This window comes from Ixodes scapularis, unplaced genomic scaffold (assembly GCF_016920785.2).
Source record: "Ixodes scapularis isolate PalLabHiFi unplaced genomic scaffold, ASM1692078v2 PGA_scaffold10__122_contigs__length_95168666, whole genome shotgun sequence".
Taxonomy (NCBI): domain Eukaryota; kingdom Metazoa; phylum Arthropoda; class Arachnida; order Ixodida; family Ixodidae; genus Ixodes; species Ixodes scapularis.
Window position 1 is genome coordinate 59643321 of NW_024609836.1, and position 17736 is coordinate 59661056.

The 17736-nt window shown below is 45.7% G+C and overlaps 1 protein-coding gene across 1 annotated transcript in view; it reads right to left on the reverse strand.

Moving 5' to 3' along the window:
* The window catches only part of LOC8052250 (transmembrane protein 87A), a 33284-nt gene that overhangs the window by 4600 nt on the left and 10948 nt on the right, over positions 1-17736 (reverse strand). The window contains exons 11-17 of the mRNA XM_042288567.1: positions 13452-13572; positions 12130-12192; positions 10465-10564; positions 8588-8681; positions 6621-6698; positions 3716-3824; positions 3593-3651 (exon numbers count right to left, since the gene is read on the reverse strand). Of these exons, the coding sequence (XP_042144501.1) occupies positions 3593-3651; positions 3716-3824; positions 6621-6698; positions 8588-8681; positions 10465-10564; positions 12130-12192; positions 13452-13572 (624 nt within the window). The remainder of the gene's footprint in view (positions 1-3592; positions 3652-3715; positions 3825-6620; positions 6699-8587; positions 8682-10464; positions 10565-12129; positions 12193-13451; positions 13573-17736) is intronic.

The following is a 17736-nucleotide window of genomic DNA, read 5'->3' on the forward strand; positions in this document are numbered from 1 at the left end:
CCTCCCCGCAGGTCATATTTGTATGGAGCCACAATCTACCCCTTGCAGAGGCTAAAAGAGCGAGCTACGGGCTTCTTGAGCAACTGACAAGTAGAGAAAGAAAGCTGACGATAGATTAGGCCTGTTCATTTTGTCGCGATGAGTCGAGGTAGTTTGAGTGCTTATCGACTTCATTCCTTTTCCGGCGCAGTACGCGTTATATGGCTGGTATTTAGCTGTATTCGGTTAGGTGCCGGCAATGAAAGTCGACAGGCCAACTGCCGGCCGACGTAGCGCTGATCTCGCCGGTTGGATGTTGGTGCCAGCCAAACTTTTAGTGCCTCCGTGCTGCTCCCGGCGAAGGTAAGGCATAGCGTGTTCAAACGTATGGCGGCACTCTGCTCCGTCAAGCGAGTGTGCTCCAGGCTTCCCCGGAGGAAGGGCGCAAGAGCGACAGAAAAGCAGAGAAAGACCAAAAGCAGACTTCTTTGCCACGACGAGTTCAAGTATAGTATAGACCACTTACAACGTAACCGCTTATAGTGCATGACCGGGTATCACGCAACTTTTTTAAACCACCGGTTCGCCTCCCATAGAACTCCATACCGCTTAAAATGCAGGCGCGTGAAGAGAAATACCGGTTATAGTGCGGTTTCTGGAACAACCCGCCAACCGCGCCGACGACCGGAGCTGACGGCGCTAGTTGCAACCGGCACTCGCGCAGCAAAGAGGTTGCTCGAAGTAACGGGGAGAAGCGAAGAGAGAGGCTTCAGTTGCCATAGCGACGGAGGGATGCACGCACGTGTCGTTCATGTGCATGCGTCTCTCCGCTGCGTTGGAAAACAACCGCAACGACAAACCAATTGCAAGTCGAGGAGAAGTGTTCGCGCGTGTTGCATGCCGGTCGCGGGCCGGCTGCTTCTATCCGCAAACATGGCGTCGGTTGTGATCGTCGTCGTAGGCGGCGTGGTGGAAGCTCATCGTTCCGCGTAAAAGCACTATCCTTGACTGTGAATTTTCGTTGTGTGTCACTATGATAACCCAGCACATACTAGAAGGGAAGATCCACCAACTCGTGCGGCGATGTCGTGGCGGCGCTCTCAAGACAAGACACTTGTCGTCGTGTTTGGTTACTTCGACTACAGTGGCGATTTCTAAGCATTTGTGTCCTCGAACATCGCCCGGATTTCTTATTTGGCGCATTTCATGCATGTGCTCAAGTTGAAGGTATTACTGGCGCGTACCGTATGAAGGATGCGAATTTTCATGAGTTTTCATCACCGGTGAAAAGTGATTAGTGTTAGCAATCCTGAACGCTCGCAACGTTCGTCCGCAACCCGCGACGCCGTTAAAAGGTTGCGCCAGGCAAAAGCCGCTCATTTCTTTCAAAACTGAGACAGAACTGTACTAGTCTGGTGAAATAAAGACTTTCCTCAAACTAAGCTTTATTTTTCATCAAACATAAAATAAAATTCTTTTATAAAGGTAAGTTGTCTCATGACATGTATTTTGGCCTGAAAAATTGATGTTTTGGTTATAGCGCGGTACCGCTTATAGTGCGGATTTTCGCGACTCCCGCGACATACGTTATATGCGGTCTACACTGTATTTCCAAGTGTTTGGTTCTCTCTTGCCGCGACCTAGTCCCAGGATTCTGCTCGGCGCTGTCCCGTTCCAACTGTTCAGTTTTCCGCACACTCCACCTACTGAGTCTCTCACTCCAACAGGCTTCGAGAAAATCACATTTACACCGCAATCGGTGAAGATGGCGTACCCGAGACTTCCACGGAGCGCTCGTGCACTTACTTTGAAAGACACAGGGCTGTTCCACATACATACAGAGTTTCTCCACGCTAATACATCACATTCTAAGTTACCACTATCTTTTGGCCTATTCGCCTGAAACACATTGCACCCGTCCAGTGCAGTAAACTCTTTCCACTTTAGTACACGAAAGACTGGCGGGGAGAGAAGGAAGCTCCCCTCTAGCCTTCCGTGTACCACGAACCACACTGCACCGGTGTGATGCGGGCCCAGACGAATTGGCCATTTGTCACTCTAGTGCTGCAAAGGGGCGACTTTTACAATGCGCCGCGCCAGTGCTCTTGCACACTAAAGGGCTCGAAAACAACTATATCCTAGGTGCAGACCTTGCAAATGATGTTTTGGCACCTCTTTATGTACATTAAAATGTCTAAGAATGTGATGCAGCACCGAGCACCTAACTCGGCTTTAAATACATTCTGTGTTACCTTTGCGACAATGGTGAGGGAAAGGGGCAATTTTCTTTGTTTAAGTGCTTAGTACATAGAATATTAAATTTCATCCCCATAAAAAGAATGTTTAAATTTTCAGCACCTAACGTTTAGACAGCGAGACTTGTTAGTGTTGCGACGTGCTCCTATTTCGTGCCTCTATTTTGAGACGACTTGTTTTTCCCTCAAGATCTGTCCCAAAACGAGTTTTAGGGGCGAAGCTCCTTAGGGTCTAGCCTTGTCCGGCGTCCGTGCTCACATCGATTGCCATCCCATCTGTCTTCTTAAAAAAAGTAAAAGTGTTTGCGCAGTCGACAGGATTCGAAGCTGTGTGGGAAGACCCCAATGGATTTCTAATCCATCACCTTAACCACTCGGCCACAACTGCGGGACGAGTAGGGGGCTCCGAGATGTGGTAGTAACTCAAGAGCTGGGGATGTCATCTCCAGCTCTTGTAGCCGCTCAACGTCTATACAGGAGAGGGCGCTGCGGTCAAATGCGTATATAATCGCATTAAACTTTGCATGCATTGGCTCAACGTTTATAGACGAGAGGGCGCTGCGGTCAAATGCTCAAATGAGTATATAACCACATTCCATACCACACATTCTCTTTCTGACATGGATGAAAACGAACGAAAAGCTCGGCATGCTGCGGCTCAGGATATCAGCACCACCAGAGCTTCGCCCCAATCAACATCATTCACTACGTGGAGATGCGGTCATTTTTTTTCGAGGAAAGGTTCTTTTGTGACACATGTCCTATTTAGGCACTTAACAAAAAGAGGAATTCGTGAGTTATGCATCCCTTTAAGGTTGCGGCAACTGACAACATCTTTTGCATTTGGCTTTTCTGGAAGCAATGTAACTTGTCATGGCGAAGTTTGCAGACTTTTGGAGCAATCAGGGTAAAGCCGTTTTTGTGCGGTCGACATCCACGTAGCACGCAAGGCGTGTGCTTTCGCAGCAAGCGGATTTGAAATGGCCATTACCCGACCAAATAGTTTGCTATATAAAGAACATTGTGTGGGAGATTTTTGGAAATTTGTTGGTCGTAGGCTACAGGAGAGCATATCATAATCTGCCCTGTTCCTATACCGTTCATTGTAAAGTTATTGTTTGTTAACTTTACAACGTTTATCGCCGAGCAACATGCTTTGTGGCTTCTGCCATAAGCTTGTTGACCCCAGATTCCTGGAGGGAGCAAAGATTTTTTTAAAGTTTTTACAAAAGTCACCTAACGTTACCACATTTAGCAATGTCGCCAATAATTAGATATGACAGAACCAGAAAATTTCAGATCGTCGAAACCTTGTCATTGACGGCGGCAGACGCTTCAAACGAATAAACAATACTCGCCGTGAGGCACTCCACGGTACGATGGTCGAACGTCACCCAGACCATGAACACAATGGATGCTGCAAGAAGCAAAGGAGCGATTCTCACATGGACACTGCGCCTCGATCACCCTGAACGACTCACCCAGCACAGCAAAGATGAGCGTGTTGGTGAAGTGCCTGTAGAGCGACAGCTTGACTACATTGCGCCGTAGGCGCAGCGTTCGTGTCGTCTGGCTTAGACTGCTGAAGATGTGGGTTGGCAGTCAAGAAGAACAGTGCAATGTTCCTCGAAAAACGCGCCAAACTTCGTCCGAGTGTTCAGGGTATCCTTTTGCGTTCTGAAGGTCGCAACACGGCAACTTTTTAACTCTGCGCGTCGAAGACAAGAAGCTCAACCCCATATGCTTAAGGCAAAAATAAACAAAATGAGGTGTTAATTGGGCATGGCAGCACGAGTGTAATATAGGTGCCAGAAACAAAACAACCTAACGTAAAAATTTGCTGCAGAAACCACTATTGTTGGTTGTCTATGAATTGCGCTAGCATTCGTCATGTTCACCTCCTTTTGATTCGAGGTCACAGACGACGTCCTAGGGGATGAAAAAAAAGAATGACGTCTAGGATGAGCTCAAGGACAATGTCTAGGAGACCTCTAGGACAACCTGTAGGCCAGCCTCAAGGACGACCTCAAGAACGATGTCCTAGAGGACGACTTCGAAGACGACATCTAGAACGACCTCTATGATGACCCCAAAGACGATGTCTGGGACAACCTCTAGGGCAATCTCGAGGCCCTCTGGGATGACCTCTACAACGAGGTCAAGGTCGTCATGTCCTTCAAAGAGGGTTCGAATGTGAAAGAGTGCACACAGCCGCTCCGCTTACGCGCAGCACAATAGACCATTTCAGCTCACTCACAGTGAGCTGAAATGGTCTACTGTGCATACCTACTGCACATTAGAAGGCCAGAAAGTCCCACGAAATTGAGGGGGGAAATGCTGTCGCATTAAAATACAGAGAAAGACCAATAGTAAATAGTCAAATTAAAACTGTGAGCAAATGGATGCAAGCTCTCACCAGATGGCCACAGAGCTCTCACCCCCTATAGTCGGCGCCCATGCTTTCAAGTGAGCATGATGGCAATGAAAATGCAAGTTGAAATTCAAATTTGGTGTAAAAGATTGCTGCACTTTAAAAACTTAGTTTTGACAATGAAGTACAAAAGATTCATCACCCAGAAAAAGCAATGGGTAAACTGAAGTAATTTCAATTAAAAAAAAAAAAAAAAAACTGCTGAAGGCAAGGGATGGAAGTGCATTGTTTAAGCACCAGGGCCCGTTTTCTCGAAAGCGGACCGTGGGTTAAAGTTAACTATTGTCCCTAGAAGGGGGAATTCTAGGTCACGTGACTGGGAGAGCAGGGGCGCGGAGGGAGGAGCAGTACCTACAAGCAAAATGGCCGCGACGTTGTTTAATTAGGGCTAATAGTTCTTCTTGGTTCTGCTGAACATTCATTTCGATCCGGCTGTTATATTAATGACGCACCATCAACCTATTAGCACGTAAAGCAAAGCGGTAGTTCAAAGGGACTACTAAACTAACCGACGGCAGCATTCCGCGAACGCAACACTCTTCAGCAGTCCGGGGTCCAAGACATATGACGGTACATAAGCCTTGCAAGTGTTTTTAAGGTGAGTAAAAAAATGTTTTGCGAACAAGTGTTGGTATATATTTATACTAACTTGTTTAATGTGTTACACTATGCACGCCAACTCGTGAGCAGCGGCTACTTCGCGAAGAAAGGGGGTTATTTTCTATAAAGTCTTCGTTCCGGGTGAACAGCTGGGACATTGTACTGTTTTTTCTGTTCGCAGTGCGCCGACAGTATGCCGACAGCATCGAGGTTTCTACATATCCCCAATGGCCAGCAATTCAACGGTGACGAGAAGCTTAGCTCCTCGTCACCGGTGGATCGGTTGGGCAAAAGGAAATGGGGGCAAACAGTTGAGATCAGCAGGAATCGCAAAAACGTGCGTCGCAAGGAACGAAAACGAGACTACAGCACCGGCGTTGCCAGACTGGAAGGGACACGGGAAAGTTATGCGTTGTTTATGGCGAAACATATTGAAGGAAGTGTTTCTTACATTTTCGAATATTCGTCAGACAACTCTAGCATAGTAGCTAAAATTTCTTCGTACCATCTGAAGCAAATAAATTGGTCTTCAAGTACAACATTACTATATTTTGACTTAAAATACCATACTGGATCGATAACACCCAGCGGAAAAAGAGGATAAACAAAATGACTAGCTTGTTTCACCGATAGATGGCGCATCTTACTGCCCAATCAAAAATAACTATTGTTGTTCTTTATCCAGCTGTTCATTACAGTACCTAGGTACTTTTTCCTTCCTAGGCACCGTGGTTTACCAAAATGGGTTTACCATCGTTTCGAGAAAACCGGCTCAGAAGTAGAGACTGGAGAAATCGGAATTTTGTGCGTTTGGGTGCTTCAAACTGCCTACATTCGGTTTCCCTTCTTCAATCTTGGGACTCTCAAGATTTAATAACATCCAGAAGCACTTCTGGGAGCTCAAAAGAGGCATTCCATGGCCCTAGGAGTGACTGTTCCTCAAATCCTTTTTACACCTGCTGAATCGACAAATGACAAAATAATTTTTGACTCGATAAAAAAAGATAAAAAGGTGCACCTTGTACGTACCTTCATGGCACCCATCGCGTACACAGACGAGAGTTAGACCCCCTATTGAGCCAAATAGAAAATGAATGCACGAAATCTATTTCTTTCTACCCCATGGAAACGAGGGAATGGAACTAAATACTAATGTGCATTCTACACTTACACAACACCAAAGGTCTGTCATGAGCACGATTCAGCCCAAGTTTAAAAATCGTCTCGATGCGCGTCCTTGAGCGATCACGTGAAACACTTACACCATCAGATTGAGTTCACACCCGTCGTACTACTAAATCAATGCAACCGACGACACCATGCGGCCCCCAGAAAGGTCGTCCCACAAAGGATATCCACCAGCAGATCCCGCTGTCCACGAGGGCAAGCCCGACACCCAGGAACGTCTGGAGGTGATCTGGATTGTTCTTGGGCTGCAAGGGATGCCAGAAAGAGAACACGCTGTTGCTGGTTCGTGGCAAGGTTACTCTTTGCCAGCATTTGCTTTGGTAAAGTGGAAAGACTGGAAGGCTTTGTGGGCAGAGCTTGTCCCGCCACTTTAAGCCTGCAATCGACTATAGATATAAGCTGGGCAAGAGCTATACACCATCTCGTGGGCTCCAAGGTCAGCTTCGACAACAAAACCGAGCTGTGCCGAGAACAAGAAGGGAGCCAAGACACAAGACTGGCTACAAGCAGTTTTAATAAACAGAAAGGCTGGATATTAGCAGATTACTATACTATGGATAGTAATCTATAGATAGTATTCTATCCAGATAGTACATTATCCTAATAGATATCCAGATAGGATATCCGGATTACTATCTCCAGATAGATTATCTGGATATTTATTTCCGGATAATTGATCCGGTAAGTACAGTCGAATCTCGTTAATTCAAACTTGCAGATACAGTAAAACCTCGTTAATTTAACCCCCGATAATTCAGAAATTCGGATAATTTGAACTGCCGATCCGGTCCCGTCAAACGTGTGTATTAGTCAATGGCACCAAACGCTCATTGATTCGGAGGGAATGTGGCGCGCTACAGTTAATTCGGACGAATTCGGCAGGTGGCGCTAGCTACCGTCCGTTCCAAAGGGTATGACCGCTATCCATCCGAGGTGCACACGTGGTTTTTCCGGTTTTCCCATGGCTCTTCGCTCTTCCGGTTCTCGGTGTTTCGCACCAGTTTTGCTCTGGATTGCCGTGCTTCAGCGCTCTACTCTCCTGGCATGGAAACAACAGAAGCATAGCTGCAACGGAAAAAGGGTAGCACAAGTGACCGACGACCGCAATTGTTCCCAAGCGTGCCGATAGCAAGAGTGACAGTCACGTTTTATGCCTTAACGCAGGGATCCTAAAGTCCGCCATTTTAACAGCTATCTTATCCCTCAATTTTTCGCCGGCCACTCCCGCGTTGAAAAATGCAACGTGACCGGCACTCTCGCTATCGATGCGCTCGGGAAAAATAGCGCCGGCTGTCGCGATTTCGCCGCTCCGATTATTGGTCAGTTGTGCTACTCGTTTTCCATTGCCGCTGTACTGAGCTAAGAATTTAGCGACGAAAGTGGAAATACTGAGGGCCTTGAAGGACGGCGTCTCTCGACAAGTGACGGAAAGTTACGACGTCAAGAGAAGCCGTTTGGCCACGTACGTGAAAATCGAGGCCGATATCCTACGGGCTTTCGAGAGCGAGAAGTTCAACGCGAAAAGAAACCGGCCTTGGAAGGTGGTGCATCCGAAACTAGAAGAGGCCTTGATGTGCTATATTGTCCGCGCACGGGATGCGTAGCTCCAACAGTGCGAGTGCGGTGGAGCACTCGACCACGCTAAAGAAAGTTGTCGTCTCCGCCCAAGCGGCGTCCAGAAAGCAGGCGGTAATAACAAATTTCTTCTCAAAATAAAGATATTTCACAGGGAAACGTTTTCGCACCGTTTTCTTTGTCCTTTCGATATTTCGACTTTCGGATAATTCAGACATTTTTGCCAGTCCCATGAGGTCCGAATTAACGAGGTTTTACTGTAATTGAAACTAATGTGCAGGTCCCATCCTATGCGTCTCTATGGGAGGAAACTCCCGGTAATTCAAACTTTGCATTATTCAGAGAAATTTTCGGTCCCCCTTGAGTTCGAATTAACGAGATTCGACTGTAATCTATTTGGATAGACATGTTAATCTACCTGGATAGTAATCTATCTTTGGCACTATCTGTAGGAAGTGGGCTACTAAACAGGATGTGCTGGCGCGTAGCTGCTACAAAAGCATGGTGACTGAGTGCGTGAAGCTCACATGCTCTGAACAGAAAAAGGAGACTTTCTTGCCTTGAGTGTGCGAAGGCAGCCTTCGACCGAAGCCATAATGAAGTAGGCCCCTCCGACAATGATCACTCTGTGTAGCATGGCACCCAGGCGAGGCCTGCGAGAGTAAAGTGTACAGCGAGTACAATTTGAGGCTGTAAAGAAAAAAAAAAGCTGAATTCATGTTTATTAAAGAAGAGTCAAACAAATGTGCGCCAAGAGCGGCACGATGCAGCGTGAAAACCTCCAACTTTCTTAAGGGGGGACACTGGCTAGAGGTTTAACTTCTGAACTACTCAGGTGATCGGAATGAAATTTGCAGCGGAGATTTAGCATCAGATGTACAGGTCCCGTCAAAGTAAAACGGAGCGCCGGATCGGCGACCGAACTGCATCGCCGCGCTATCTAGCAGCGCCGGCTGGAACTGATAGGCCACATCTGCGCATGCGAACGTGCCTTCCGCTGGGGCCTCCGTTTTCTTCTTCCCACCCATACGCTATCGGTGGTTCGAGCGGCGCAACGCTCTTCCTAAAATCGACACCTGATAGCACAAGGAGCGTGCTCATCGACAAGACTCGCCCCTCCCTCCCACTTGCCTTCAGTGTTATCTCCCCGTATGAGCCCGAGCCGAACACCTAGCGGTGTTTATCGAAACAGCGTTCGGCAGCTTGAGACGCCGATAATGCGAGGATCAAAAAACAAAGACGGAGGACGCCGCGAACGACACGCGCGCATGCGCAGACGGCATCTATCAGTTGCAGCCGGTGCTGCTAGATAGCGCGGCGGTGCAGTTCGGTCGGCGCTCCGGCGCTCCGTTTTACTTTGACGGGACCTGTACCTAGGACAATTTAATAAACCTGCATAAGATGTGTCGCTCTTTGTTAAGAAATCTATGATATGCAAATAAAGCTATTAAGCACCATTTCGACTGCTCAAATATGAAGTGGGGGATGTGGAATTTTGGGCTATCTAGTTTTTAAACTCAAATGTAAATATTTCAGAAGCGTTATTACCTCAAACTATGAGATGCATATCTGTCCTATGTCGATTTTTAAAAACAGTTTTTTTCTCTGAGGACTTCTACTAAAAAGAAAATATAAAGTAGATTCAGGTTAGAAACATCTTGATTGTGATATCAGAATACTTTTACTTTCAAACAAAAGAGTCCTTCATATGAAATTTGCAACAAAAAATGGAACTGAGATAATTGCATTCAAACACAGAACTCCTTCACTTTGTTACTGCCTCACGTGTTCAAAATATTTTATATCAACTTAACTATTTGGCATATGTCTATCAAATTTAGTGTAAGAGTGTATAATTAGTTTCTAAAACCAAAAACTTCAAATTTGAAAAAACAATTTTTTAAAAAAAAAGTTTTAAATGTAAGCTCATGTCCCCCCTTAAAGGGAAGCTACGGAGCTTCTTGAAAAAAATGAGTTAGAAGTAAATTCTAGTGTATTTTCATCCCGTGAACCCGAATACCCAAACCATTTGCTGTGTAAGTATTGTTAAACGCGAGAAAAACGCGAAAGACAGTCGCTGTATGTGACGTCATCGACGGATCTTTTGGCTGCCCAAGGCTAGGGAGGCGGGTCTTCAGCCCTATTTTGAAATTGCTCGTATGGCTCTCCGGTGCGTCGCATTGAAATATAATTTTGATACCTGTCATTCTAAAGGCCAAATGAACGCAATTCAAGCGTTTTTCCTCAAATTTAGAAGTGTGCCATCTTCCCTTTAAGCTGTTTCCTACATGCGCCCGAGCTGTCATGTCTAATGATCCCCCCCCTGTGAGGCCAAATTGGACAATGAACGACTTTTCAAGAAAACGCGACTACCTATGGATTAGGTTAAGTTTCGGGGTGAAATCAAGAACCCCGTTCCAAGAAGGGTGAACTCACTTGACAATACCGAAGCCCAGACTGACGATGATGACGAGCAAACGGGCCAGGGACCGCTTGAGACACGACAGCACCTCGGCAAACAGCACCGCTCCTTGCACTGTCCACGCACCGGAAAAACATAAAACGCCACGTTAGCAACATGCTTCACACTAAAGGCCAGTTCACGTACTTGCGACTTCTTAAAACCGAATGCCTTGAACCCTCTTAAAATCTCTTCAACGAGAGGACACACTGGTACCACCTATCGGGGAGCAGAGCGACACTGGGCTGTCCCACATATTTTCAATGTCTTCCCCCATCATTTTTTTTCTTGGCTCGAAAAACTTTTGTCAATGTTATCAAGGAACATTTCTCATAGGTAGTATGTTCATTTGACCTCGCAAATACTGTCAAACATTCGCTCTAGTGACATGCAGTTCCAGGGTCACCGCATAGATGGCGCCAGCGTGTAGATCTACCATCGTAAGAGATTTTAAAAGGTTTGCAGGCGCTCAGTTCTAAGGAGTTGCAAGTGTGCGAATGGGCATTAAGACAGTGTAGATCGTACCTCACATTAAAGGCAGATTGTTGTCCCCTCTACCTTTAATGTGAGGTATGATTTACACTGTCTTAATGCCCATTCACACACTCCTTAGAACCGAGCGCTTTAAAACCTCTTAAAATCTACATACACTGAGGTCACATAGGACAATATAGCTTAGATTAAAACACAAAGGATAGCACACTTCAAACTTAAACGACACATGAAAGCATGTGCAAACTAAACAGTCACTGATATGTTTGTGTGTACTGTATTAAATATGACCAAGTTTTCTTGCTGTTCACCAAAGGTAAAACACTCTCAGCAGCTAAATAAAGGATGATGGAAATTAATAACCACATAGGAAGAAATTTGTAAGATGCCAGTAATGTACTAATGATAGGTCATTTTAACGCGGCAGCAATTAGGAGCTCATGTTGCAAAAAATCTGGGGTCAGCGTCGGTAACACCAAAAAATCCCCATAATGCAACACGTGCAGCCACGTGTGATGTCACACATGGCTGTGACTGCATGACCCTGTCGACCCGCTAAATTTGGCGGAAAATCTTCCTGCTAAATTTAGCTAAACATTTTCTTGCCAAATTTATTGAAAAAATTTTCCCGCCAGATTAGGAGGGAAAATTCCAACGAAAACACGTGATGTCACGTGATGCTATTGGCTAGACCACGCACACACACTTGCATGGCTTAGGAACGAGCACGGGTTTAATAAGAAGGCTTTGCAAGCGGGGCCCGATAAGGCTATCGCAACCAACCGTTTTTCACACGTTCCACTTGGGGGACGCTTAAGCTTCGCCATACGAAGCTTAAGCGTCCCCCAAGTTTTCTCAACCTGCTTTCAAATTCAACAATTCTGGAACAGTGGCAACATCTTGCTGAGAAGCATGGCATAGCCTTAGAAACTCACTGATATCATTTTGAATGAAGAAGTTGCCTGGACGCCAATTCACCAGTAACTGCAACTAAACAGGCAACACACCGGCAGATGCTCAGAACAGCCAGGTTATTGGGACCCAAGCAAGCATCTGCTAGTTGTAATGATGAGAAACCCTCAAGTTGCCGGAAAGCCGCCACACTTCCTTAAGTGAGCAGAGGCAACGAAACAACACGTGGTACCCACCCGAATATCCCGTGTAGTTGATTGACTGGTACTCCGCATAGTAGACCGCTTTTTCCAGCATGCCTGAACGAGAGAGACAAGCAGGCGGCTGAGATCCACAGGCAATATCAAAGCATGAAAACTATTGCTAGCATCAATCAATTACTCGTTCTAAAGGAAGACTTGTAGTTCCATGCCACATACTGCACATGAACAGCGACTGTGGTAGAGGCACCGCACACTTCGTTGCTCACGGCAACCCTGCCGCGATTAAATTCAGGGGACCCGCGTCTTGCTAAATTTAGTGGATGGTGCGACTTCCTGCGTCGACGTGAGGCCACCCGACAGGATGACGTCCCATGACAAACTCGCATGACACCATTACGTTACAAGACACTAAATTTCCGCTAAATCCAGCAGAGAAGCTTTCTCGCTAAATTTAGTGAGGAAAACGTAAAGTCGCACGAGACTGACGTCTCCTGACATTTGGGAGTCATGCGATGTGGTCACGCGACGCTGACATCAGTTGGCGTTAAACTCCCACTAAATTTGGTGAAGAAATTTTCGAACTAAATTCAGCTGCGAAATTGCAATGTCGCGTAACCACGGCGTCACGCAACACTGCGACGTCACAGTGTTACGCGACACCGTGATTCTCTGCTGAATTCTCCGGAGAAATCTTTCCGCTAAATTTAGCTTGCCACGATGGATACAAATGCCCCCCTGGGATCTGCCACAAAACCTCACCAATAACGGCTCTCACCGTAAAAAAAAAAATGGCCAGCCCCGTGCTAACCTACAGTTCGGTCGCCGCGACACGTCACAGGGAAGTCGTTGGGCATCGGCGTCACAATCACACATCGTGGGGTGCCTGAACAAAACGGAGACCTAACCATTTTGTTCCAAACACTTTCGTTTCTTTTTTTTTTTTTTTTCCGGAGTGTGCGAAAGCGCGTCTCCCGGCGCGAGCTCTTGGCATTGACAGTGCTACGGCGGCACAATGTTATCGGCTATTTATTTGTATTTTTCCACAGAGTGCGTGCAGTCGGTGTCGGGTACCACAAAAAACGGCACCATTCTAGACGGAAGGACATTGAGGCAGCCTAGTCAGAGTCGCGGCATAGCCCATTGGTCGCGCATCTGCTCCGCACGCAGCGGACCCAGGGCTGAATCCTGCGGACAGTGGGCAATCTTTTTAGAGGGTTTGGCAACGTCAATGACGGACACTCTACGCCCTACAACAACTACAACGGATGTCTTTTCCAGTGGTGGGGAGGGCCCATAACAGCTGTCGCTGTGAGAAGTTGGTGATGAACAACAAACAGAGGGAATGTCAAACTTGCCGAGGGAAATGACACCGCCGATCCAAAACTGGATGCGGAGCAGGTCTCGCCACTGCAGCGCCGAGACGAGCAGCCAGCCGACGGCGTACAGCACGTACACCCCGCACATCACGCCGTAGAACTGAAAGGGTTTTCATCCACGAAAACATGAAGAGCTTCGGCCACAAAAGCCTAAAAAACCGGCAAGCTCCACCAAAGTGGCAGAAGGAAAATGGGCTAGCTGGTTAAGCATAATGAGCACGAAATTGCGCTAGTCTCGTCTTCGTGCTCATCTGTCCTTTGCGCTATTTATGTTCATTAAAAAAGCTTTTAACGTCAAAAAAATACTTTTTGACCTTACTGTTCGCCGAAAGTGGAAGATTTGAAATCACGAAGTAAACTGTAAATGTAATCTACACAACAAAGGCCTCTGGTCCACCAGCATTTCTACAGCAAAAGACCTTAAAGGTATAATCACTTCCAGTATGTTTTTACACGTGATAATTCCACATTATAAAATGCACACATCACCGATCGCAGGTATTGATGATATTCTGATTTGCTTCTAAAGTTAGACGTTAAAAAATCACCTGGCACCGATGGAGTCCCTTACATATTCTTTAAAAAATATGTAGAGTGCTGCTCTCCTTACTTAGCCGCTATATATAAAAAGATCACTATCTTGTGGCAGCCTTCCACATGACTGGAAGTCAGGAAAAATAGTTTCAATAGCAAAGTCGGGGAAAAAAAACAAATATACAAAACATCGTCCAATCTCTCTGACAGGTACCAGTTGTAAAATGCCTAGAACACATAATCGCTAAACACATTTTATAACTTCTGTTGAGGAAAATAGCCTTCGAGAAAATGATCAGTATGGTTTTAAGTGAGGTCGCTCAACAATCAAACAACTAATAGAAGTAACCCACGACTTAAGTTCATGCCTCGAGAAGGGCGGACAAATAAATGTGGTGTTCTTGGATTTTGCCAAGGCACTTGATTCTGTTCCTCCATCCAGAGCTACCTCCTAAACTCAAGTATATTCTTTCTTAACAATGATCAAATTCTGGTCTGGCTTGAAGATTATCTGGTTGGTAGAGAGCAGTTCAAAATAGGGTTGCCACCTCCTTGGTTTTTGACCGGCATGGTCGGTTTTTTCAATAAAAGGCAGGTTGCCGGTCTGTATCTAAAACAAACTGTCATTGGCCGGTTTCTTCCAACTACCCAAACACAATTTTATTTTTATTATTATTTCTTTTTGTGTGTGTGTTTGCTGCCCTCCGTACATTCCAAGCGGTTACAATATGCAAAGACGACGTGAAACATAACACTGAAACAACAAAAACGTAAATGAGGAAAACGGCAGATCACATTTCAGATGGGCACGCATGCCGTCTTCGAAACCAATAAATTGCCAAGCTTGGCACCAATTTTTTTGCGCTACGTTGTCAAGGTTAGTGTACAGCTGCTGCCGTGCTGAAAGTCCGCAATGTAGTGAAAGCATGTGGTTTAGGTTTAGTCTCGCGTCTCATTTGCACGCATTCTCGCAAGTAACTTTGACAGCGTTGGAGCCAGTGGCGTACCAACTTGTTTTTGAGTGGGGGGGCAAACCAGACCCTCTCCCCCCCCCCAAATCGAAAATTCGGCGCAACTTTTGTCCAACTTTTCTAAAGATTTGGCAATGATTCGGCAAAATTACAACGTTACCAGACTTAACATTGATATTTTGTTTTTTCTCACGAAAAAAAATTTTGCTTCTTCTTAAAATAAATACAACTTGTAGTGCCTATTGAAAGAGTTATGACTAAATAAGGTGATATTCTAGAAGATAATTGTATCGATGTCGCTTTTGTGTGTTTACTTGTAATTTTGGTGTATGCTTCCAGAAAGTGGCGTGACAACGAGGTTGGGTAGTAGCCGGCACAGTCACGAATCACACTACGAGAGCTTTGATTTTGAGGCTTCATCAGCGCACGCCTGCAAGTGTGTTTACATTGTTAAAATAAAGGCAATCACCGCGTTCTTACTTTCTCTGGTAGTCGCCGTTTCGTGCGCGAAAACGGATGCAACGGTTGCTGAGCCTTCACCAGAAGAGATAACAATATTGTAAATATGCATGTTTTTCGATTTGAGTCACTTGACGTCAGCTTTGCATGAAAGTGCGCGTTCCATATTCGCAACGTGCCATTTTTAACCTTTAAAATTCCGGTTTCTGGCGTTCGGACACACACGGACGTTTAGGAAGATGGGGAGAGTTAGGAATGGTCGGATGTGCAACGTCGACCATGATAGTTCTGTGTTTAACGAATATTTTTCATCAGTGTTTACTAACGAGTGCTTGGACTCCAACCCCACTCTCCCTGAAGAGCTTTACGAGCGCATGCATCCTATTAACGTTAACTCCGCCGGTATTATAACATTGATTGATAAACTAAAACTTACTTCGTCCGCTGGAACCGATAACATCAACTCTAAAATTTAAAAGAAACACCAGTGTTATTTCGAGTAAGTATTTAAAACTTATCTTTATTCAGTCCTTATCTCAAAGGTGCCTTCCATCTGACCAAAAGGTGGGAAGGGTAATTCCCAGTCTTTAAACAGGGCAGCCGCTCTTCCGCATCTAATTATCGCCCTAATTCATTGACTTCAATTTCTTGCAAACTACTTGAGCATATCCTCTACTCCAATATCATGAGGCACCTATCATCCCATTTCTTTTCTTTAAACAGCAGCACGGTTTTCAAAAAGGTACACTCTCCGGCAATATAAAAGACCCACTGGGAGCGCGTGGCCGAGGCGGTGGCTGGCGGGGGCGCTGCGAGCCCTCCCGGCAATTCCATTCTGCTTCGAGGGGAGGACGCTCACTCGGGCTCAGATAAAGCGAAACGCGCTTATCAGTTTGTGCCGAGTGCCGAATGAGCGTCCTCCCCTCGAAGCAGAATGGAACTGCCCGGAGCGCTCGCAGCGCCCTCACCGGCCACCGCCTCGGCCACGCGCTCCCAGTGGGTCTTTCATATCGCCGGAGACTGTACTTTCCTGCGAAACACAACTCTGCGACTTCATCCATGACTTGCACACTAACCTTGAACCTTGAACCTTAAAATGAAAAAACTGACGCAGTTTTTTTTTTTTTTTTCCAAAGCGTTCGGCCGTGTTTTTTATCAACGCCTTCTTTCTAAGCTATCATCTTTTTGCCTCGACCAAATAACCGTTTGCATAGATTCGTGACTTTCTTTTTTCCCGTGTACAGGTCACGTCCATGATGATCATGAATCTTTCTTAATAAATGTATCTCCTGGTGTTCCCCTGGGGTTCGTACTTGGGCCCTTACTCTTTTTAATATTTATTAATGACATCCCCATTGGGATTTCTTCAAAAAACCGCTTTTTCGCCGACGACTGCGTCATCCATAACAAAGTAACTTGTGTGCAAAATAATAACCAGCTTCAGGAAGATCTAGAGAAAATTAACAATTGGTGCAAAGAGTGGATTATGTCATTAAACAAGTATAAATGCAAACTAATCCACTTCACCAAGAAAAAAAACAAACACTGTCATTTAATTACTTCTTGTACTCCGATCTGATTGAGACCGCTACTGTGTATAAATACCTTGGTGTAAGACTAACATCTGACCTTCCCTAAAATAACCACATTGAAGTCATTACTGCCGATTCATCTGGAACTCTTGGACTAAGCAGACGTAACTTAAAAAGGGCTCCACCCTTTGTTCGTAAGCTAACCTTGGACACGTACGTCAGACCAAAAATAGAATATGCTTCAACCATCTGGAATACCCATCGACTGTACCTCATCAATACCCTGTAGAGGCAGTTCAGAACAGAGCTGCTTGCTTCATTTCATCCACTTATGACTTTTTTTTTCAGTGTCTCAGCGCTAAAAAACTGAACTAACCATGTCCTCTTTGCAGCTTCGCAGAAAAGTCTCTCAGCTGTGCTTTATTCACAAAATCTACTACCACATTCCCGACCTCAAAACCACTTTGTTATTACCCCCCGACCGAACATCTTCTCGCCTCAACAACGTCTGCACCATCAAGCACATTTCTGACTCTACTAACGCTTTCAATTGGTCATTCCTTTCTCAAGCCATCAGCCACTGGAACAGACCCCCATCCTCCATTGTCACCATCTTGGACCCTGCTGATTTCTCCTCTGCAGTAAAACTACACCTTTCTTGGCCCATGTGATGGTGTGCGGGGCTATATCACACGAGAATAAACTAACCCATAGATTACACAGATTGATTACACATAAAGCTCAAAGGCAGTTAGGTGAAAACCCTTA